General features: G+C 42.3%; 1 protein-coding gene across 1 annotated transcript in view; it reads right to left on the bottom strand.

Moving 5' to 3' along the window:
* Window positions 1-25,321, bottom strand: part of LOC139755681 (RCC1-like G exchanging factor-like protein) — a 170,065-nt gene that overhangs the window by 129,108 nt on the left and 15,636 nt on the right. The window contains exon 3 of the mRNA XM_071674328.1: window positions 6,747-6,851. Coding sequence (XP_071530429.1) covers window positions 6,747-6,851 — 105 coding nt within the window. The remainder of the gene's footprint in view (window positions 1-6,746; window positions 6,852-25,321) is intronic.

Raw genomic sequence — 25,321 nt, 5'->3', positions numbered from 1 at the left:
TCTAACAACTTGCCTCCCACACCATATATTCTTAATACCTTCCACAGAGCATCTCTATCAACTCTATCATATGCCTTCTCCAGATCCATAAATGCTACATACAAATCCATTTGCTTTTCTAAGTATTTCTCACATACATTCTTCAAAGCAAACACCTGATCCACACATCCTCTACCACTTCTGAAACCACAATGATCTTCCCCAATCTGATGCTCTGTACATGCCTTCACCCTCTCAATCATTACCCTCCCATATAATTTGCCAGGAATACTCAACAAACTTTTCTTTCTTTCTTTCTTTCAAACTATTCGCCATTTCCCGCATCAGCGAGGTAGCGTTAAGAACAGAGGACTGGGCCTTTGAGGGAATACCCTCACCTGGCCCAATTCTCTGTTCCTTCTTTTGGAAAATTAAAAAAAAAAAAAATGAGAGGGGAGGATTTCCAGCCCCCCGCTCCCTCCCCTTTTAGTCGCCTTCTACGACACGCAGGGAATACGTGGGAAGTATTCTTTCTCCCCTATCCCCTATCCCCTTTTAGAAAATTCAAAAAAATTGAGAGGGGAGGATTTCCAGCCACCCGCTCCCAATATATATATATATATATATATATATATATATATATATATATATATATATATATATATTTGCGTGTGTGGACGTATGTATATACATGTGTATGGGGGTGGGTTGGGCCATTTCTTTTGTATGTTTCCTTGCGCTACCTCGCAAACGCGGGAAACAGCGACAAAGCAAAAAAAAAAATATATATATATATATATATATATATATATATATATATATATATATATATATATTATCCCTGGGGATAGGGGAGAAAGAACACTTCCCACGTATTCCCTGTGTGTCTTAGAAGACGAATAAAAGGGAAGGGAGCGGGTGGCTGGAAATCCTCCCCTCTCGTTTTTTTTTTCTTTTTTTTAATTTTCCAAAAGAAGGAACAGAGAAGGGGGCCAGGTGAAGATATTCCCTCAAAGGCCCAGTCCTCTGTTCTTAACGCAACCTCGCTAATGCGGGAAAGGGCGAATAGTACGAAAGAAAGAAAAGAAAATATATATATATATATATATATATATATATATATATATATATATATATATATATCTTTCATACTATTCGCCACTTCCCACATTACCGTGGTAGCGCCAAGAACAGAGGACTGGGCCTTTGAGGGAATATTCTCACCTGGCCCCCTTATCTGTTCCTTCTTTTGGAAAAAAAAAAAAAAAAAAAAAATGAGAGGGGAGGATTTCCAGCCCCCCACTCCCTTCCCTTTTAGTCGCCTTCTACGACACGCAGGGAATACATGGGAAGTATTCTTTCTCCCCTATCCCCAGGGATGCCTTTCTATTTATCTATCTATTTATCTATTTACCATACATTTTCTTGACCAGACAACCCAGCCGTGGGCCAACCAGACCTCCTGCTGTCTGTCTTCCACATGTAAACTCATGTAAACTTCGACAAGGTAACGGGGAAACCCACTCGCACGTGTTGAAGTACACACTAAAAACTTTGACAAAGTGTTTAAACTAACAAACAGACAGCAGTCATACTCAAGATCTGTGCAAGAACACAAACACGGATCACGGAGCCCCATATATATATATATATATATATATATGGTTGTGAGGTACGGGGTATAGATAAGGTTATGCAAAGGAGGGTGGATGTGTTGGAAATGAAATGTTTGAGGACAATATGTGATGTGAAGTGGTTTGATCGAGTAAATAAAGAAAGGGTAAGAGAGAGGTGTGGTAAAAGAGTGTGGTAGGGAGAGCAGAAGAGGGTGTATTGAAATGGTTTGGTCACATGGAGAGAATGAGTGAGGAAAGATTGACAAAAAGGATATATGTGTCAGAGGTGGAGGGAATGAGGAGAAGTGGGAAACCAAATTGGAGGTGGAAAGATGGAGTGAAAAAGATTTTAAGCGATTGGGACCTGAACATACAGGAGGGTGAAAGGCGTGCAAGGAATAGAGTGAACTGGAACCATGTGGTACACTGGGATCAACGTGCTGTCAGTGGATTGAACCAGGCCATGTGAAGTGCCTGGGGTAAACCATGGAAACTTTTGTAGGGCCTGGATGTGGAAAGGGAGCTGTGGTTTTGACGTATTATACGACAGATAGAGACCGAGTGTAAACAAATGTGGCTTTTGTTGTCTTTTCCTAGTGCTACCTCACATGCACGCAGGGGGAGGGCGGTGCCATTTCATGTGTGGAGGGGTGGCAGCAGGAATGAATGAAGGGAGCATGTATGAATTATGTACATGTGAATACATGTATATGTCTGTGTATGTATACTTTGAAATGTACAGGTATGTATGTGTGCGTGTTTTTCTATATACATGTGTATGTGGGTGGGTTGGGCCATTCTTTCGTCTTGTTTTCTTGCGCTACCTCACTAATGTGGGAGACAGCAACAAAGTATAATAAATATAAAAAATATATATATGGTGAATACTTTCATTTATTACATAATTATAAACGAAAGTACTCACCATTTTTATTTCTCTTTCCAGTGGTGATTTTCTCCTCCTAGGCTCAGTCCTCCTTTCCCAATGCTAACTCGCTAATACAGGAAATGGTGAATATATATATATATATCCTTTGTCAACCTCTCCTCACTCACTGAGGAATGTATGAAGAGAGAGGTTGTCAGCTGGGAGAGGGAAAAAAATTGTTTAAAGGTGAAGTAGCCCTAACATGTTGTATGGATGAATGTCATGGGCTACAGATGAGAATGTGTGGAGGACTGCGGATGTGTTGGAAATGTAACGTTTAAGGACAGTATGTGGTGTGAGGTGATTTGAGCTAGTAAGTAATAAATGGGTAGAGAGTGAGTTTGTGGTTATAAAAAGTGTGGTTGAGAGAAGAGTGTGGTGAAATCGTTGGACATAGGAAGATAATGAATGAGGAGACACTGACAAAGATACATGTCATTAGTACAGTGGGAATTTGAGCACTCACTCTTATCCCCTTTGCCTTTGTACAATGGCACTATGCACGCATTCCGCCAATCCTCAGGCACCTCACCATGAGTCATACATACATTAAATAACCTTACCAACCAGTCAACAATACAGTCACCCCCTTTTTTAATAAATTCCACTGCAATACCATCCAAACCTGCTGCCTTGCCGGCTTTCATCTTCCGCAAAGCTTTTACTACCTCTTCTCTGTTTACCAAATCATTTTCCCTAACCCTCGCACTTTGCACACCACCTCGACCAAAACACCCTATATCTGCCACTCTATCATCAAACACATTCAACAAACCTTCAAAATACTCACTCCATCTCCTTCTCACATCACCACTACTTGTTATCACCTCCCCATTTGCACCCTTCACTGAAGTTCCCATTTGCTCCCTTGTCTTACGCACTTTATTTACCTCCTTCCAGAACATCTTTTTATTCTCCCTAAAATTTAATGATACTCTCTCACCCCAACTCTCATTTGCCCTTTTTTTCACCTCTTGCACCTTTCTCTTGACCTCCTGTTTCTTTCTTTTATACGTCTCCCACTCAATTTCACTTTTTCCCTGTAAAAATCGTCCAAATGCCTCTCTCTTCTCTTTCACTAATACTCTTACTTCTTCATCCCACCACTCACTACCCTTTCTAATCAACCCACTCTTCTTGTGCCACAAGCATCTTTTGTGCAATCCATCACTGATTCCCTAAATACATCCCATTCCTCCCCCACTCCCCTTACTTCCATTGTTCTCACCTTTTTCCATTCTGTACTCAGTCTCTCCTGGTACTTCCTCACACAAGTCTCCTTCCCAAGCTCACTTACTCTCACCACCCTCTTCACCCCAACATTCACTCTTCTTTTCTGGAAACCCATACAAATCTTCACCTTAGCCTCCACAAGATAATGATCAGACATCCCTCCAGTTGCACTCTCAGCAAATGTGCCTCTCTTCGTCTGTTTCCTGGGCACTACCTCGCTGACGTGGGAAACGGTGATCAAGTAAAAGAAATATTGAGAAAAATATAGAAGTATGAGAAATATCTCATAAATGGATTCTCAATGAGCTTTCGCAGCTCTTTTCATCTGAAATCATTCAATCTAAAATCAATAATATGATATGGTACACCGAAATTTTCATATATTTTTCAACATGTTTACTAGAGAATGTTCTTACCCACAACATGAATCAATAATCATATAAATATTCAAAAACGTATTGGAGAAAGTAAGGAAAATCCATGGAAGTCATAATTACCATTTGCTATCAACTTCAGTTCAAAACATTCAAAATATAATCAAGAGAATGATATGACAAATTGTATTTTTCATATATTTCTTCTACACATTTCTCCACAGTAGGTTCTTAACTAACTTAACTATTAACAAATTAATAGTCATATGCATATTCAAAAAATAAAGAAGAAAACTGGTGATAAATGCATGTATTACCTGTATTACCAATCATTTAGTGCACCTACTCCAATAGCTAAGAAGACTTTTGGGAGTACTGTGTGTATTCTTAAATAATGGGATAATCAAGTCCATACAAAATAAGAAAACTGAATCAAAAATCTGTTACAAATTGCAAAATCAGTAATTCAAGAGCGATCAAAATACAGTAAGCAGAGATGACAGCAAATCAACTACATTAATTTCCACAAGACAGCAATGAAGTCTGTTGGGGATGAGAGAGCTTGGGAAGTGAGTCAGTTGTTGTTCGCTGATGATACAGCGCTGGTGGCTGATTCATGTGAGAAACTGCAGAAGCTGGTGACTGAGTTTGGTAAAGTGTGTGGAAGAAGAAAGTTAAGAGTAAATGTGAATAAGAGCAAGGTTATTAAGTACAGTAGGGGTGAGGGTCAAGTCAATTGAGAGGTGAGTTTGAATGGAGAAAAACTGGAGGAAGTGAAGTGTTTTAGATATCTGGGAGTGGATCTGGCAGCGGATGGAACCATGGAAGCGGAAGTGGATCATAGGGTGGGGGAGGGGGCGAAAATTCTGGGGGCCTTGAAGAATGTGTGGAAGTCGAGAACATTATCTCGGAAAGCAAAAATGGGTATGTTTGAAGGAATAGTGGTTCCAACAATGTTGTATGGTTGTGAGGCGTGGGCTATGGATAGAGTTGTGCGCAGGAGGATGGATGTGCTGGAAATGAGATGTTTGAGGACAATGTGTGGTGTGAGGTGGTTTGATCGAGTGAGTAACGTAAGGGTAAGAGAGATGTGTGGAAATAAAAAGAGCGTGGTTGAGAGAGCAGAAGAGGGTGTTTTGAAGTGGTTTGGGCACATGGAGAGAATGAGTGAGGAAAGATTGACCAAGAGGATATATGTGTCGGAGGTGGAGGGAACGAGGAGAAGAGGGAGACCAAATTGGAGGTGGAAAGATGGAGTGAAAAAGATTTTGTGTGATCGGGGCCTGAACATGCAGGAGGGTGAAAGGAGGGCAAGGAATAGAGTGAATTGGAGCGATGTGGTATACCGGGGTTGACGTGCTGTCAGTGGATTGAATCAAGGCATGTGAAGCGTCTGGGGTAAACCATGGAAAGCTGTGTAGGTATGTATATTTGCGTGTGTGGACGTGTATGTATATACATGTGTATGGGGGGGGTTGGGCCATTTCTTTCGTCTGTTTCCTTGCGCTACCTCGCAAACGCGGGAGACAGCGACAAAGTATAAAAGAAAAAGAAAGCAATGAACGGAATGTAAATGATAACAGAAATGTAAATAACAATTGAAATGACATCTTCAGAGATAATGACATTCATATAAACATTATTATTCTTTGGAAAATTAATGCATATAATCACTGGATTAATACCAATCTCTTTAGCTCATAATAAATTCACAAGCCAAATCATGGAAAGGTTCTGTTCCAGAAAAGTTTTCCTTAGATTGAATTTCTATAAATCAAACCATACTTTTCTACTGATTTCCATTATGTAATTGGAGATGTGTTCCTAAGGAAACTTCATCTGACCTAAACCATATCTATTCATATTCTTTGCCTTTTTGATAACATCAAATAATCTATCTAGCAATATCTATGATGCCATTTCCAAACAGAAAGTCCTTCAAAGGGGGTGACCATAGCAATATAGTCTCCATAAATAATGAACTCCAGTGCTGCATCTTAGCCTTTATGCCTCATCCTTAACTGGCCAATGGCTGAAGGCAACTCTAGCACAATGTTTGCTTCTACCTAATGTTCCACAGGCTACTTCTACTTAATGCTCCTGCTTACTGTTCCTACTGCATATCATTCTTAGAAACATACAGAACAGTAATCAATTAAGAAAGATACTGTAATAATAATGAGGTAAATAAAAAAAGCTGCAGTTATGAAAAGCTCCATTGTTTGACTTCTATACTTCAGCAATGCTTTTTATATTCCAACAATTCTCCTTAATTGTCCCTAATTGTGGGTGTAGGTAGACTCAGACATTTCATCTGGCTTAATTTGTCACCAGTATCACAGCGTCTGAAAACGTTTAACATCAAGATATATCACATCTCAAATCCTTTACCTGAACTAATTTCAAATGAGAAACACTTGCAACCTCTCCAAACAATGAGAGAAAGCAGTACAATCTGAAAATACATAATGAAACTTGACTTTACTAACTAGTCTTATGAGATTGAAACTTGACTTTACTAACTAGTCTTATGAGATAAACATGTACTGTACACTACATTGTGTTCATCCAAAAATGTATATAAAGTAGATCACAAAGAATATTTAAAATTCTCACCTGGTAATTCATCTGCATGTTGTGGGTCTATTGGATTACGATGCTTGGTTTTCTTTCCCCTGACAGGATAAATGAAACTTGGAAAGCCTCCACATTGCTTCAAAACTGCAAAAATGATGGTTATTAAGTATCAAAAATGTCTTTCTCTTAAGAGTAGTGTCCTGTTAACCTTGAGAGAATCTCTAAAATCCCTTGGGAATTAGAAATCCCATAATCCCCTGCCTTTTGGTAAAGTAAATGCCTTTCATCTCCTGCTAATAATTAATTCAAATACAGTAGCCTATGGCTTGTACGGATCAAGCTAAAGACATGTGAGCAACGTCCACTAAGCAACATCATCATTCTCTGGTTGTCAGTAATGACTCAACTCACAATTCTTAGAACACAACTAATCAACACTGGTAGTCACTGTTACTTAACAGAATTTTTGCAAAAAAGAGCCAATCCTTGAGTGGACAGACTCCACACAGAAGCTGTAGCCATACACATTTCACAGGTTCATAGGCAGACAGCTCATGAAAACAATGGTAGAGTAGAGAGAGAGGGAGCATTAAAATCACAGCATATGGAAAGGAGACTCAAAAAAGAGATGGCAAGAGAATCAATCAGATGGAAAGCTTCTGATTCAAATATAGTTAACAGAGAGGTGGATAATATGCCACCCCAGATGTGTGAGCAGTATTCCATACTTGGGTGCATAAAGCCCTGTAGATATGAATTAGTTGGTCACAAAAAACAATTATAGGAACTATGCAATCCCAGCTTTTGAGAAGCAGACTTTAAGATGACTAAGTGGGCTTTCAGGAAAGAGTGGAGAATATGGTTATGCCCAACATATTTGTGTTTTTACACAGTTGACTTTTGATGCTCTGAAACTGAACAAAGGGAAACAAATGATTCCTAAAAAGAGAAGAAATTGCATTTCAGCATTATCAAATTTCACAAAGTTGCTGCATCCCCACTTCAAATGCTGCATAGGTCCAACATGAAAGAGGAAATATGATGTGTAAGAAATAGAAAGAGTATTAAAGGGAGGAGAGGAGAAAAGTGAGCTGAAGTACATAAAGTGGAATAATCAATATAAAGCCAACAAGGATAGAATCAGAAGAGAGATCATTTACCCGGAGAAGAGTGACAGGAAGTGACAGAAGAGAACCGAGAAGAACACCACTATTAATAGGATAGAAGGGGAAAGTCACTCCATCAACAACTGCAAAAACAGGATGGCTTAAAAGGAAAATGCATTAGAGAGCTGAAAGAAGCAGTGAAACAAAAGGAAAGGTAGTTTACAAATTAAAGACTTATGCCACAACCTGCAAAATGCTATGAAGATGTCAAGGGCTAAGATAAAAATTTCAACCAAATTGCTGACAGAGGACCAGAGGAGAGTCACACAGGAGAAAAGATCACCAACAGATCTAGCACTGTGAAATCCATACAGATGATTTAAAGGAAGAAATTGAGATTCTATGTGTTTGAGAAAGTGGAAGTTTGGGCGAGACACTGGAGATGGCAGAAATGACAACAATGGGGTGGTAGCTGAACGGGTTAGGGTAATCTCCTTTCATAGAGTTAGAGTTTAAGATTAAGTTCAGAGGTTACTATTGGTGCTTCATGAGTTATTTCAGTATGTACATATTCTATCAGTGTTGCATTTGTTGGGGTTGGGGGTTTCAAGAAGAACTATGTTCCTTCTGACTACATCTATCTAATACTCCTGTCTAATGTTCCTACCTACACCTACCTACTGTTTTTAAGTAGTGCCTGCCTAAATGTTCCTACCAACTACTTCTATCTATTGCTCCCACTATTTTGCCAAAAGGCAGGGCTAGACATACTGCTCACCACAGGAAAACCTAAAGTTACAAAGAATGACTTGTGCGAAGTTCAGTGTTGTAAGACAAGGAGAGATTGTATATTTGTGGACAGAATGCCAGTAGTCCACCTGTGGGTGAGGCAGAAAGAAAAGGCAGCTACCTGGGTCACCTGGGTCAGAGGACTACAACTTGACAACCACTTAAGTGCTGGCTTATGACAGAGCTATCATTAATCTTCCCAATACCAAGATAGGTATCTTATCCAGATTTCTTACTATGACTTTCTCCCTGTATATACTTTACTAGAAAGACCTCATTCCCTGAATTCACTCTCACTTCATTACAAGCAGTAAAGCAGTTGGTAGGTAGGTAGTATGTAGGTGAGTAGTACTTGATGGGCAGTCGACAACCAGGAAAATACATTACCAATATCACCGGCCTGGATATCAGGAGGGTTAGTGATGTCTGTGTTGTGAGCCAGCACTTCAGTAGTTGTCAAGCTGCACTCCTCTGACTCAGGTAGCTGTCTTTTCTTTCTGCCTCATCCACACATGGACTACTGGCATTCGGTCCATAAACATACTATCAGTCCTTGTCATAAATAACACTTGACAACACCTAACTCAAACAGCTCATTCTTCGCAACTCTAAATTTTCCTCCAGGGAGCACTGTGCATTACCCCTGCCTTTTAGCAAAATTGTAGGAATATTACATAGAAGTAGTAGGTGGGAAGATCTAGGCAGAAGCATTAGGTAGAAACATTAGGAAGTAGTAGAAAGGAACATCAGGAAGGATCAGTGGGCAAAAGTCAGTAGGAACATCAGGTAGAAGACTCTACAAAGACTGCCTTTGCCAGTGGCCTGTTTAGGGTGAGGTACTAAAGGATATAAAGTGGCACTGGAATTTACTAGCTATGGAAACTCTATTGCCATGGCCACCACCATAAGGGAGTTCCAGTTGGAAAGAGGCATCAGACAAAGCATAATAAAAAAAAATATATATATATATATATTTACGAATGTGTGGAAGTCGAGAACATTATCTCCGAAAGCAAAAATGGGTATGTTTCAAGGAATAGTGGTTCCAACAATGTTGTATGGTTGCGAGGCATGGGCTATGGATAGAGTTGTGTGCAGGAGGGTGGATGTGCTGGAAATGAGATGTTTCAGGAAAATGTGTGGTGTGAGGTGGTTTGATCGAGTAAGTAACATAAGGTAAGAGAGATGTGTGGAAATAAAAAGAGTGTGGTTGAGAGAGCAGAAGAGGGTGCTCTGAAATGGTTTGGGCACATGGAGAGAATGAGTGAGGAAAGATTGACCAAGAGGATATATATGTGTCGGAGGTGGAGGGAGCGAGAAGTGGGAGACCAAATTGGAGGTAGAAAGATGGAGTGAAAAAGATTTTGAGTGATCGGGGCCTGAACATGCAGGAGGGTGAAAGGCGGGCAAGGAATAGAGTGAATTGGATCGATGTGGTATACCGGGGTTGACGTGCTGTCAGTGGATTGAATCAGGGCATATATTTTTTTTTTTTTATACTTTGTCGCTGTCTCCCGCGTTTGCGAGGTAGCGCAAGGAAACAGACGAAAGAAAGGGCCCAACCCCCCCCCATACACATGTACATACACACGTCCACACACGCAAATATACATACCTACACAGCTTTCCATGGTTTACCCCAGACGCTTCACATGCCTTGATTCAATCCACTGACAGCACGTCAACCCCTGTATACCACATCGCTCCAATTCACTCTATTCCTTGCCCTCCTCTCACCCTCCTGCATGTTCAGGCCCCGATCACACAAAATCCCCTTCACTCCATCCTTCCACCTCCAATTTGGTCTCCCTCCCCTCCTCGTTCCCTCCACCTCCGACACACACATCCTCTTGGTCAATCTCTCCTCACTCATTCCCTCCATGTGCCCAAACCATTTAAAAACACCCCCCTCTGCTCCCCCAACCACGCTCTCTTCATTTCCACACATCTCCCTTACCCTCACGTTACCCACTCGATCAAACCACCTCACACCACACATTGTCCTCAAACATCTCATTTCCAGCACATCCATCCTCCTGCGCACAACTCCATCCACAGCCCACGCCTCGCAACCACACAACATTGTTGGAACCACTATTCCTTCAAACATACCCACCCTTGCTCTCCGAGATAACGTTCTCGACTTCCACACATTTTTCAAGGCTCCCAAAATTTTCGCCCCCTCCCCCACCCTATGATCCACTTCCGCTTCCATGGATCCATCCGCTGACAGATCCACTCCCAGATATCTAAAACACCTCACCTCCTCCAGTTTTTCTCCATTCAAACTCACCTCCCAATTGACTTGACCCTCAACCCCACTGCACCCAATAACCCTGCTCTTATTCACACCCACTCTCAACTTTCCTCTTCCACACACCCCACCAAACTCAGTCACCAGCCTCTGCAGTTTCTCACATGAATCAGCCACCAGCGCTGTATCATCAGCGAACAACAACTGACTCAGGGCATATATATATATATATATATATATATATATACATATATATATATATATATATATATATATATATATATATATATATATATATATATATATATTATTTTTTTTTTTTTTTTTTTTTTTTTTTTTTTTTATACTTTGTCGCTGTCTCCCGCGTTTGCGAGGTAGCGCGAGGAAACAGACGAAAGAAATGGCCCAAGCCCCATACACACGTACATACACACGTCCACACACGCAAATATACATACCTACACAGCTTTCCATGGTTTACCCCAGACGCTTCACATACCTTGATTCAATCCACTGACAGCACGTCAACCCCTGTATACCACATCGCTCCAATTCACTCTATTCCTTGCCCTCCTTTCACCCTCCTGCATGTTCAGGCCCCGATCACACAAAATCTTTTTCACTCCATCTTTCCACCTCCAATTTGGTCTCCCTCTTCTCCTCGTTCCCTCCACCTCCGACACATATATCCTCTTGGTCAATCTTTCCTCACTCATTCTCTCCATGTGCCCAAACCATTTCAAAACACCCTCTTCTGCTCTCTCAACCACGCTCTTTTTATTTCCACACATCTCTCTTACCCTTACGTTACTTACTCGATCAAACCACCTCACACCACACATTGTCCTCAAACATCTCATTTCCAGCACATCCATCCTCCTGCGCACAACTCTATCCATAGCCCACGCCTCGCAACCATACAACATTGTTGGAACCACTATTCCTTCAAACATACCCATTTTTGCTTTCCGAGATAATGTTCTCGACTTCCACACATTTTTCAAGGCTCCCAAAATTTTCGCCCCCTCCCCCACCCTATGATCCACTTCCGCTTCCATGGTTCCATCCGCTGACAGATCCACTCCCAGATATCTAAAACACTTCACTTCCTCCAGTTTTTCTCCATTCAAACTCACCTCCCAATTGACTTGACCCTCAACCCTACTGTACCTAATAACCTTGCTCTTATTCACATTTACTCTTAACTTTCTTCTTCCACACACTTTACCAAACTCAGTCACCAGCTTCTGCAGTTTCTCACATGAATCAGCCACCAGCGCTGTATCATCAGCGAACAACAACTGACTCACTTCCCAAGCTCTCTCATCCCCAACAGACTTCATACTTGCCCCTCTTTCCAGGACTCTTGCATTTACCTCCCTAACAACCCCATCCATAAACAAATTAAACAACCATGGAGACATCACACACCCCTGCCGCAAACCTACATTCACTGAGAACCAATCACTTTCCTCTCTTCCTACACGTACACATGCCTTACATCCTCGATAAAAACTTTTCACTGCTTCTAACAACTTGCCTCCCACACCATATATTCTTAATACCTTCCACAGAGCATCTCTATCAACTCTATCATATGCCTTCTCCAGATCCATAAATGCTACATACAAATCCATTTGCTTTTCTAAGTATTTCTCACATACATTCTTCAAAGCAAACACCTGATCCACACATCCTCTACCACTTCTGAAACCGCACTGCTCTTCCCCAATCTGATGCTCTGTACATGCCTTCACCCTCTCAATCAATACCCTCCCATATAGTTTACCAGGAATACTCAACAAACTTATACCTCTGTAATTTGAGCACTCACTCTTATCCCCTTTGCCTTTGTACAATGGCACTATGCACGCATTCCGCCAATCCTCAGGCACCTCACCATGAGTCATACATACATTAAATAACCTTACCAACCAGTCAACAATACAGTCACCCCCTTTTTTAATAAATTCCACTGCAATACCATCCAAACCTGCTGCCTTGCCGGCTTTCATCTTCCGCAAAGCTTTTACTACCTCTTCTCTGTTTACCAAATCATTTTCCCTAACCCTCTCACTTTGCACACCACCTCGACCAAAACACCCTATATCTGCCACTCTGTCATCAGACACATTCAACAAACCTTCAAAATACTCATTCCATCTCCTTCTCACATCACCACTACTTGTTATCACCTCCCCATTTACGCCCTTCACTGAAGTTCCCATTTGCTCCCTTGTCTTACGCACCCTATTTACCTCCTTCCAGAACATCTTTTTATTCTCCCTAAAATTTACTGATAGTCTCTCACCCCAACTCTCATTTGCCCTTTTTTTCACCTCTTGCACCTTTCTCTTGACCTTCTGTCTCTTTCTTTTATACTTCTCCCACTCAATTGCATTTTTTCCCTGCAAAAATCGTCCAAATGCCTCTCTCTTCTCTTTCACTAATACTCTTACTTCTTCATCCCACCACTCACTACCCTTTCTAAACAGCCCACCTCCCACTGTCTCCCGCGTTTGCGAGGTAGCGCAAGGAAACAGACGAAAGAAATGGCCCAACCCACCCCATACACATGTATATACATACGTCCACACACGCAAATATACATACCTACACAACTTTCCATGGTTTACCCCAGACGCTTCACATGCCTTGATTCAATCCACTGACAGCACGTCAACCCCGGTATACCACATCGCTCCAATTCACTCTATTCCTTGCCCTCCTTTCACCCTCCTGCATGTTCAGGCCCCGATCACACAAAATCTTTTTCACTCCATCTTTCCACCTTCAATTTGGTCTCCCTCTTCTCCTCGTTCCCTCCACCTCCGACACATATATCCTCTTGGTCAATCTTTCCTCACTCATTCTCTCCATGTGACCAAACCATTTCAAAACACCCTCTTCTGCTCTCTCAACCACGCTCTTTTTATTTCCACACATCTCTCTTACCCTTACGTTACTTACTCGATCAAACCACCTCACACCACACAATGTCCTCAAACATCTCATTTCCAGCACATCCATCCTCCTGCGCACAACTCTATCCATAGTCCACGCCTCTCAACCATACAACATTGTTGGAACCACTATTCCTTCAAACATACCCATTTTTGCTTTCCAAGATAATGTTCTCGACTTCCACACATTCTTCAAGGCTCCCAGAATTTTCGCCCCCTCCCCCACAATATGATCCACTTCCGCTTCCATGGTTCCATCCGCTGCCAGATCCACTCCCAGATATCTAAAACACTTCACTTCCTCCAGTTTTTCTCCATTCAAACTCACCTCCCAATTGACTTGACCCTCAACCCTACTGTACCTAATAGCCTTGCTCTTATTCACATTTACTCTTAACTTTCTTCTTTCACACACTTTACCAAACTCAGTCACCAGCTTCTGCAGTTTCTCACATGAATCAGCCACCAGCGCTGTATCATCAGTGAACAACAACTGACTCACTTCCCAAGCTCTCTCATCCACAACAGACTTCATACTTGCCCCTCTTTCCAAAACTCTTGCATTCACCTCCCTAACAACCCCATCCATAAACAAATTAAACAACCATGGAGACATCACACACCCCTGTCACAAACCTACATTCACTGAGAACCAATCACTTTCCTCTCTTCCTACACGTACACATGCCTTACATCCTCGATAAAAACTTTTCACTGCTTCTAACAACTTGCCTCCCACACCATATATTCTTAATACCTTCCACAGAGCATCTCTATCAACTCTATCATATGCCTTCTCCAGATCCATAAATGCTACATACAAATCCATTTGCTTTTCTAAGTATTTCTCACATACATTCTTCAAAGCAAACACCTGATCCACACATCCTCTACCACTTCTGAAACCACACTGCTCTTCCCCAATCTGATGCTCTGTACATGCCTTCACCCTCTCAATCATTACCCTCCCATATAATTTGCCAGGAATACTCAACAAACTTATACCTCTGTAATTTGAGCACTCACTCTTATCCCCTTTGCGTTTGTACAATGGCACTATGCACGCATTCTGCCAATCCTCAGGCACCTCACCATGAGTCATACATACATTAAATAACCTTACCAACCAGTCAACAATACAGTCACCCCCTTTTTTAATAAATTCCACTGCAATACCATCCAAACCTGCTGCCTTGCCGGCTTTCATCTTCCACAAAGCTTTTACTACCTCTTCTCTGTTTACCAACTCATTTTCCCTAACCCTCGCACTTTGCACACCACCTCGACCAAAACACCCTATATCTGCCACTCTATCATCAAACACATTCAACAAACCTTCAAAATACTCACTCCATCTCCTTCTCACATCACCACTACTTGTTATCACCTCCCCATTTGTGCCCTTCACTGAAGTTCCCATTTGCTCCCTTGTCTTACGCACTTTATTTACCTCTTCCAGAACATCTTTTTATTCTCCCTAAAATTTAATGATACTCTCTCACCCCAACTCTCTTTTTCCAAAAGAAGGAACAGAGGGGCCGGGTGAGGATATTCTAAAAAAGGCCCAGTCCTCTGTTCTTAACGCTACCTCGCTAATGCAGGAAATGGCGAATAGCTTAAAAGAAAGAAAAGAATATATATATATGTATATATATTTTTTTTTTCATACTATTCACCATTTCCCACGTCAGCAAGGTAGCACTAAGAACAGAGGACTGAGCCTTTGAGGGAATATCCTCACTTGGCCCCCTCCTCTGTTCCTTCATTACGAAAACCAAAAACGAGAGGGGAGGATTTCCAGCCCCCCGCTCCCTTCCCTTTTAGTCGCCTTCTACGACACGCTGGGAATACGTGGGAAGTATTCTTTCTCCCCTATCACCAGGGATATATATATATATATATATATATATATATATATATAGTGAGAGGACAAGAGCAAAGGAAGGAGTAGCAGTACTCCTGAAACAGGAGTTGTGGGAGTATGTGATAGAATGTAAGAAGGTAAATTCTGGATTAATATGGGTAAAACTGAAAGTTGATGGAGAGAGATGGGTGATTATGGGTGCATATGCACCTGGGCATGAGAAGAAAGATCATGAGAGGCAAGTGTTTTGGGAGCAGCTGAATGAGTGTGTTAGTGGTTTTGATGCACGAGACCGGGTTATAGTGATGGGTGATTTGAATGCAAAGGTGAGTAATGTGGCTGTTGAGGGAATAATTGGTATACATAGGGTGTTCAGTGTTGTAAATGGAAATGGTGAAGAGCTTGTAGATTTATGTGCTGAAAAAGGACTGGTGATTGGGAATACCTGGTTTAAAAAGCGAGATATACATAAGTATACGTATGTAAGTAGGAGAGATGGCCAGAGAGAGTTATTGGATTACGTGTTAATTGACAGGCGCGCGAAAGAGAGACTTTTGGATGTTAATGTGCTGAGAGGTGAAACTGGAGGGATGTCTGATCATTATCTTGTGGAGGCTAAGGTGAAGATTTGTATGGGTTTTCAGAAAAGAAGAGTGAATGTTGGGGTGAAGAGGGTGGTGAGAGTAAGTGAGCTTGGGAAGGAGACTTGTGTGAGGAAGTACCAGGAGAGACTGAATACAGAATAGAAAAAGGTGAGAACAATGGAAGTAAGGGGAGTGGGGGAGGAATGGGATGTATTTAGGGAATCAGTGATGGATTACGCAAAAGATGTTTGTGGCGTGAGAAGAGTGGGAGGTGGGTTGATAAGAAAGGGTAGTGAGCGGTGGGATGAAGAAGTAAGATTATTAGTGAAAGAGAAGAGAGAGGCATTTGGACGATTTTTGCAGGGAAAAAATGCAAATGAGTGGGAGATGTATAAAAGAAAGAGACATGAGGTCAAGAGAAAGGTGCAAGAGGTGAAAAAGAGGGCAAATGAGAGTTGGGGTGAGAGAGTATCATTAAATTTTAGGGAGAATAAAAAGATGTTCTGGAAGGAGGTAAATAAAGTGCGTAAGACAAGGGAGCAAATGGGAACTTCAGTGAAGGGCGCAAACGGGGAGGTGAAAACAAGTAGTGGTGATGTGAGAAGGAGATGGAGTGAGTATTTTGAAGGTTTGTTGAATGTGTTTGTTGATAGAGCGGCAGATATAGGGTGTTTTGGTCGAGGTGGTGTGCAAAGTGAGAGGGTTAGGGAAAATGATTTGGTAAACGGAGAAGAGGTAGTAAAAGCTTTGTGGAAGATGAAAGCCGGCAAGGCAGCAGGTTTGGATGGTATTGCAGTGGAATTTATTAAAAAAGGGGGTGACTGTATTATTGACTGGTTGGTAAGGTTATTTAATGTATGTATGACTCATTGTGAAGTGCCTGAGGATTGGCAGAATGCGTGCATAGTGTCATTGTACAAAGGCAAAGGGGATAAGAGTGAGTGCTCAAATTACAGAGGTATAAGTTTGTTGAGTATTCCTGGTAAATTATATGGGAGGGTATTGATTGAGAGGGTGAAGGCATGTACAGAGCATCAGATTGGGGAAGAGCAGTGTGGTTTCAGAAGTGGTAGAGGATGTGTGGATCAGGTGTTTGCTTTGAAGAATGTATGTGAGAAATACTTAGAAAAGCAAATGGATTTGTACGTAGCATTTATGAATCTGGAGAAGGCATATGATAGAGTTGATAGAGATGCTCTGTGGAAGGTATTAAGAATACATGGTGTGGGAGGCAAGTTGTTAGAAGCAGTGAAAAGTTTTTATCGAGGATGTAAGGCATGTGTACGTGTAGGAAGAGAGGAAAGTGATTGGTTCTCAGTGAATGTAGGTTTGCGGCAGGGGTGTGTGATGTCTCCATGGTTGTTTAATTTGTTTATGGATGGGGTTGTTAGGGAGGTGAATGCAAGAGTTTTGGAAAGAGGGGCAAGTATGAAGTCTGTTGGGGATGAGAGAGCTTGGGAAGTGAGTCAGTTGTTGTTCGCTGATGATACAGCGCTGGTGGCTGATTCATGTGAGAAACTGCAGAAGCTGGTGACTGAGTTTGGTAAAGTGTGTGAAAGAAGAAAGTTAAGAGTAAATGTGAATAAGAGCAAGGTAATTAGGTACAGTAGGGTTGAGGGTCAAGTCAATTGGGAGGTAAGTTTGAATGGAGAAAAACTGGAGGAAGTAAAGTGTTTTAGATATCTGGGAGTGGATCTGGCAGTGGATGGAACCATGGAAGCGGAAGTGGATCATAGGGTGGGGGAGGGGGCGAAAATCATGGGAGCCTTGAAAAATGTGTGGAAGTCGAGAACATTATCTCCGAAAGCAAAAATGGGTATGTTTGAAGGAATAGTGGTTCTAACAATGTTGTATGGTTGCGAGGCGTGGGCTATGGATAGAGCTGTGCGCAGGAGGATGGATGTGCTGGAAAAGAGATGTTTGAGGACAATGTGTGGGGTGAGGTGGTTTGATCGAGTAAGTAACGTAAGGGTAAGAGAGATGTGTGGAAATAAAAAGAGCGTGGTTGAGAGAGCAGAAGAGGGTGTTTTGAAATGGTTTGGGCACATGGAGAGAATGAGTGAGGAAAGATTGACCAAGAAGATATCTGTGTCGGAGGTGGAGGGAACGAGGAGAAGTGGGAGACCAAATCGGAGGTGAAAAGATGGAGTGAAAAAGATTTTGTGTGATCGGGGCCTGAACATGCAGGAGGGTGAAAGGAGGGCAAGGAATAGAGTGAATTGGATCGATGTGGTATACCGGGGTTGACGTGCTGTCAGTGGATTGAATCAGGGCATGTGAAGCGTCTGGGGTAAACCATGGAAAGCTGTGTAGGTATGTATATTTGCGTGTGTGGACGTATGTATATACATGTGTATGGGGGTGGGTTGGGCCATTTCTTTCATCTGTTTCCTTGCGCTACCTCGCAAACGCGGGAGACAGTGACAAAGCAAAAATATATATATATATATATGGATTTGTATGTAGCATTTATGGATCTGGAGAAGGCATATGATAGAGTTGATAGAGATGCTCTGTGGAAGGTAGTAAGAATATATGGTGTGGGAGGCAAGTTGTTAGAAGCAGTGAAAAGTTTTTATCGAGGATGTAAGGCATGTGTACGTGTTGGAAGAGAGGAAAGTGATTGGTTCTCAGTGAATGTAGGTTTGCGGCAGGGGTGTGTGATGTCTCCATGGTTGTTTAATTTCTTTATGGATGGGGTTGTTAGGGAGGTGAATGCAAGAGTTTTGGAAAGAGGGGCAAGTATGAAGTCTGTTGGGGATGAAAGAGCTTGGGAAGTGAGTCAGTTGTTGTTCGCTGATGATGCAGCGCTGGTGGCTGATTCATGTGAGAAACTGCAGAAGCTGGTGACTGAGTTTGGTAAAGTGTGTGAAAGAAGAAAGTTAAGAGTAAATGTGAATAAGAGCAAGGTTATTAGGTACAGTAGGGTTGAGGGTCAAGTCAATTGGGAGGTGAGTTTGAATGGAGAAAAACTGGAGGAAGTGAAGTGTTTTAGATATCTGGGAGTGGATCTGGCAGCGGATGGAACCATGGAAGCGGAGGTGGATCATAGGGTGGGGGAGGGGGCGAAAATTCTGGGAGCCTTGAAGAATGTGTGGAAGTCGAGAACATTATCTCGGAAAGCAAAAATGGGTATGTTTGAAGGAATAGTGGTTCCAACAATGTTGTATGGTTGCGAGGCGTGGACTATGGATAGAGTTGTGCGCAGGAGGATGGATGTGCTGGAAATGAGATGTTTGAGGACAATGTGTGGTGTGAGGTGGTTTGATCGAGTAAGTAACGTAAGGGTAAGAGAGATGTGTGGAAATAAAAAGAGCGTGGTTGAGAGAGCAGAAGAGGGTGTTTTGAAATGGTTTGCTCACATGGAGAGAATGAGTGAGGAAAGATTGACCAAGAGGATATATGTGTAGGAGGTGGAGGGAACGAGGAGAAGAGGGAGACCAAATTGGAGGTGGAAAGATGGAGTGAAAAAGATTTTGTGTGATCGGGGCCTGAACATGCAGGAGGGTGAAAGGAGGGCAAGGAATAGAGTGAATTGGAGCGATGTGGTATACCGGGGTTGACGTGCTGTCAGTGGATTGAATCAAGGCATGTGAAGCGTCTGGGGTAAACCATGGAAAGCTGTGTAGGTATGTATATTTGCGTGTGTGGACATATGTATATACATGTGTATGGGGGTGGGCTGGACCATTTCTTTTGTCTGTTTCCTTGCGCTACCTTACAAACGCGGGAGACAGCGAAAAAGCAAAAAAAAAAAAAAAAAAAAAAAATATATATATATATATATATATATATATATATATATATATATATGTTGTTCGCTGATGATACAGCGCTGGTGGCTGATTCATGTGAGAAACTGCAGAAGCTGGTGACTGAGTTTGGTAAAGTGTGTGAAAGAAAAAAGTTAAGAGCAAATGTGAATAAGAGCAAGGTAATTAGGTACAGTAGGGTTGAGGGTCAAGTCAATTGGGAGGTAAGTTTGAATGGAGAAAAACTGGAGGAAGTGAAGTGTTTTAGATATCTGGGAGTGGATCTGGCAGCGATGGAACCATGGAAGCGGAAGTGAATCATAGGGTGGGGGAGGGGGCAAAAATCCTGGGAGCCTTGAAGAATGTGTGGAAGTCGAGAACATTATCTTGGAAAGCAAAAATGGCTATGTTTGAAGGAATAGTGGTTCCAACAATGTTGTATGGTTGCGAGGCGTGGGCTATGGATAGAGTTGTGCACAGGAGGGTGGATGTGGTGGAAATGAGATGTATGAGGACAATGTGTGGTGTGAGGTGGTTTGATCAAGTAAGTAATGTAAGGGTAAGTGAGATGTGTGGAAATAGAAAGAGCGTGGTTGAGAGAGCAGAAGAGGGTGTTTTGAAATGGTTTGGGCACATGGAGAGAATGAGTGAGGAAAGATTGACCAAGAGGATATATGTGTTGGAGGTGGAGGGAACGAGGAGAAGTGGGAGACCAAATTGGAGGTGGAAAGATGGAGTGAAAATGATTTTGTGTGATCGGGGCCTGAACATGCAGGAGGGTGAAAGGAGGGCAAGGAATAGAGTGAATTGGATCGATGTGGTACACCGGGGTTGACGTGCTGTCAGTGGGTTGAATCAGGGCATGTGAAGCGTCTGGGGTAAACCATGGAAAGTTGTGTGGGGCCTGGATGTGGAAAGAGAGCTGTGGTTTTGGGCATTATTGCATGACAGCTAGAGACTAAGTGTGAACGAATGGGGCCTTTGTTGTCTTTTCCTAGTGCTACCTCGCACACATGAGGGGGGAGGGGGATGGTATTCCAAGTGTGGCGAGGTGGCAATGGGAATGAATAAAGGCAGATAGTGTGAAGAGTGTGCATGGGTATATATGTATGTGTGTGTGTATGTATATATATGTGTACATTGAGATGTATAGGTATGTGTATTTGCGTGTGTCGACGTGTATGTACATACACTGTGTATGGGGGTGGGTTGGGCCATTTCTTTCGTCTGTTTACTTGCGCTACCTTGGAAACCTGGGAAACAGAAGAAGGAGTCACGCGGGGAGTGCTCATCCTCCGCGAAGGCTCAGATTGGGGTGCCTAAATGTGTGTGGATGTAACCAAGATGTGAAAAAAGGAGAGATAGGTAGTATGTTTGAGGAAAGGAACCTGGATGTTTTGGCTCTGAGTGAAACGAAGCTCAAGGGTAAAGGGGAAGAGTGGTTTGGGAAGGTCTTGGGAGTAAAGTCAGGGGTTAGTGAGAAGACAAGAGCAAGGGAAGGAGTAGCAATACTCCTGAAACAGGAGTTGTGGGAGTATGTGATAGAATGAAAGAAAGTAAATTCTCGATTAATATGGGTAAAACTGAAAGTTGATGGAGAGAGATGGGTGATTATTGGTGCATATGCACCTGGGCATGAGAAGAAAGATCATGAGAGGCAAGTGTTTTGGGAGCAGCTGAATGAGTGTGTTAGTGGTTTTGATGAACGAGACCAGGTTATAGTGATGGGTGATTTGAATGCAAAGGTGAGTAATGTGGCAGTTGAGGGAATAATTGGTATACATGGGGTGTTCAGTGTTGTAAATGGAAATGGTGAAGAGCTTGTAGATTTATGTGCTGAAAAAGGACTGATGATTGGGAATACCTGGTTTAAAAAGCGAGATATACATAAGTATACTTATGTAAGTAGGAGAGATGGCCAGAGAGCGTTATTGGATTACATGTTAATTGACAGGCGCGCGAAAGAGAGACTTTTGGATGTTAATGTGCTGAGAGGTGCAACTGGAGGGATGTCTGATCATTATCTTGTGGAGGCTAAGGTGAAGATTTGTATGGGTTTTCAAAAAAGAAGAGTGAATGTTGGGGTGAAGAGGGTGGTGAGAGTAAGTGAGCTTGGGAAGGAGACTTGTGTGAGGAAGTACCAGGAGAGACTGAGTACAGAATGGAAAAAGGTGAGAACAATGGAAGTAAGGGGAGTGGGGAGGAATGGGATGTATTTAGGGAATCAGTGATGGATTGCGCAAAAGATGTTTGTGGCATGAGAAGAGTGGGAGATGGGTTGATTAGAAAGGGTAGTGAGTGGTGGGATGAAGAAGTAAGAGTATTAGTGAAAGAGAAGAGAGAGGCATTTGGACGATTTTTGCAGGGAAAAAATGCAATTGAGTGGGAGATGTATAAAAGAAAGAGACAGGAGGTCAAGAGAAAGGTGCAAGAGGTGAAAAAAAGGGCAAATGAGAGTTGGGGTGAGAGAGTATCATTAAATTTTAGGGAGAATAAAAAGATGTTCTGGAAGGAGGTAAATAAAGTGCGTAAGACAAGGGAGCAAATGGGAACTTCAGTGAAGGGCGCAAATGGGGAGGTGATAACAAGTAGTGGTGATGTGAGAAGGAGATGGAGTGAGTATTTTGAAGGTTTGTTGAATGTGTTTGATGATAGAGTGGCAGATATAGGGTGTTTTGGTCGAGGTGGTGTGCAAAGTGAGAGGGTTAGGGAAAATTATTTGGTAAGCAGAGAAGAGGTAGTAAAAGCTTTTCGGAAGATGAAAGCCGGCAAGGCAGCAGGTTTGGATGGTATTGCAGTGGAATTTATTAAAAAAGGGGGTGACTGTATTGTTGACTGGTTGGTAAGGTTATTTAATGTATGTATGACTCATGGTGAGGTGCCTGAGGATTGGCGGAATGCGTGCATAGTGCCATTGTACAAAGGCAAAGGGGATAAGAGTGAGTGCTCAAATTACAGAGGTATAAGTTTGTTGAGTATTCCTGGTAAATTATATGGGAGGGTATTGATTGAGAGGGTGAAGGCATGTACAGAGCATCAGATTGGGGAAGAGCAGTGTGGTTTCAGAAGTGGTAGAGGATGTGTGGATCAGGTGTTTGCTTTGAAGAATGTATGTGAGAAATACTTAGAAAAGCAAATGGATTTGTATGTAGCATTTATGGATCTGGAGAAGGCATATGATAGAGTTGATAGAGATGCTCTGTGGAAGGTAGTAAGAATATATGGTGTGGGAGGCAAGTTGTTAGAAGCAGTGAAAAGTTTTTATCGAGGATGTAAGGCATGTGTACGTGTAGGAGGAGAGGAAAGTGATTGGTTCTCAGTGAATGTAGGTTTGCGGCAGGGGTGTGTGATGTCTCCATGGTTGTTTAATTTGTTTATGGATGGGGTTGTTAGGAAGGTGAATGCAAGAGTTTTGGAAAGAGGGGCAAGTATGAAGTCTGTTGGGGATGAGAGAGCTTGGGAAGTGAGTCAGTTGTTGTTCACTGATGATACAGCGCTGGTGGCTGATTCATGTGAGAAACTGCAGAAGCTGGTGACTGAGTTTGGTAAAGTGTGTGAAAGAAGAAAGTTAAGAGTAAATGTGAATAAGAGCAAGGTTATTAGGTACAGTAGGGTTGAGGGTCAAGTCAATTGGGAGGTGAGTTTGAATGGAGAAAAACTGGAGGAAGTAAAGTGTTTTAGATATCTGGGAGTGGATCTGGCAGCGGATGGAACCATGGAAGCGGAACTGGATCATAGGCTGGGGGAGGGGGCGAAAATTCTGGGAGCCATGTAGAATGTGTGGAAGTCGAGAACATTATCTCGGAAAGCAAAAATGAGTATGTTTGAAGGAATAGTGGTTCCAACAATGTTGTATGGTTGCGAGGCGTGGGCTATGGATAGAGTTGTGCGCAGGAGGATGGATGTGCTGGAAATGAGATGTTTGAGGACAATGTGTGGTGTGAGGTGGTTTGATCGAGTGAGTAACGTAAGGGTAAGAGAGATGTGTGGAAATAAAAAGAGCGTGGTTGAGAGAGCAGAAGAGGGTGTTTTGAAGTGGTTTGGGCACATGGAGAGAATGAGTGAGGAAAGATTGACCAAGAGGATATATGTGTCGGAGGTGGAGGGAACGAGGAGAAGAGGGAGACCAAATTGGAGGTGGAAAGATGGAGTGAAAAAGATTTTGTGTGATCGGGGCCTGAACATGCAGGAGGGTGAAAGGAGGGCAAGGAATAGAGTGAATTGGAGCGATGTGGTATACCGGGGTTGACGTGCTGTAAGTGGATTGAATCAGGGCATGTGAAGCGTCTGGGGTAAACCATGGAAAGCTGTGTAGGTATGTATATTTGCGTGTGTGGACGTATGTATATACATGTGTATGGGGCGGGGTTGGGCCATTTCTTTCGTCTGTTTCCTTGCGCTACCTCACAAACGCGGGAGACAGCGACAAAGTATAATAAAAAAAAATAATATATATATATATATATATATATATTGGATTACGTGTTAATTGACAGGCGTGCGAAAGAGAGACTTTTGGATGTTAATGTGCTGAGAGGTGCAACTGGAGGGATGTCTGATCATTATCTTGTGGAGGCTAAGGTGAAGATTTGTATGGGTTTTCAAAAAAGAAGAGTGAATGTTGGGGTGAAGAGGGTGGTGAGAGTAAGTGAGCTAGGGAAGGAGACCTGTGTGAGGAAGTACCAGGAGAGACTGAGTACAGAATGGAAAAAGGTGAGAACAATGGAAGTAAGGGGAGTGGGGGAGGAATGGGATGTATTTAGGGAATCAGTGATGGATTGCGCAAAAGATGCTTGTGGCATGAGAAGAGTGGGAGGTGGGTTGATTAGAAAGGGTAGTGAGTGGTGGGATGAAGAAGTAAGAGTATTAGTGAAAGAGAAGAGAGAGACATTTGGATGATTTTTGCAGGGAAAAAATGCAATTGAGTGGGAGATGTATAAAAGAAAGAGACAGGAGGTCAAGAGAAAGGTGCAAGAGGTGAAAAAAAGGGCAAATGAGAGTTGGGGTGAGAGAGTATCATTAAATTTTAGGGAGAATAAAAAGATCTTCTGGAAGGAGGTAAATAAAGTGCGTAAGACAAGGGAGCAAATGGGAACTTCAGTGAAGGGCGCAAATGGGGAGGTGATAACAAGTAGTGGTGATGTGAGAAGGAGATGGAGTGAGTATTTTGAAGGTTTGTTGAATGTGCTTGATGATAGAGTGGCAGATATAGGGTGTTTTGGTCGAGGTGGTGTGCAAAGTGAGAGGGTTAGGGAAAATGATTTGGTAAACAGAGAAGAGGTAGTGAAAGCTTTGCGGAAGA

This window comes from Panulirus ornatus, chromosome 19 (assembly GCF_036320965.1).
Source record: "Panulirus ornatus isolate Po-2019 chromosome 19, ASM3632096v1, whole genome shotgun sequence".
NCBI classification, from domain to species: domain Eukaryota; kingdom Metazoa; phylum Arthropoda; class Malacostraca; order Decapoda; family Palinuridae; genus Panulirus; species Panulirus ornatus.
The sequence above is the reverse complement of the archived record's forward strand: the minus strand, read 5'-3'. Positions and strand labels throughout refer to the sequence as shown.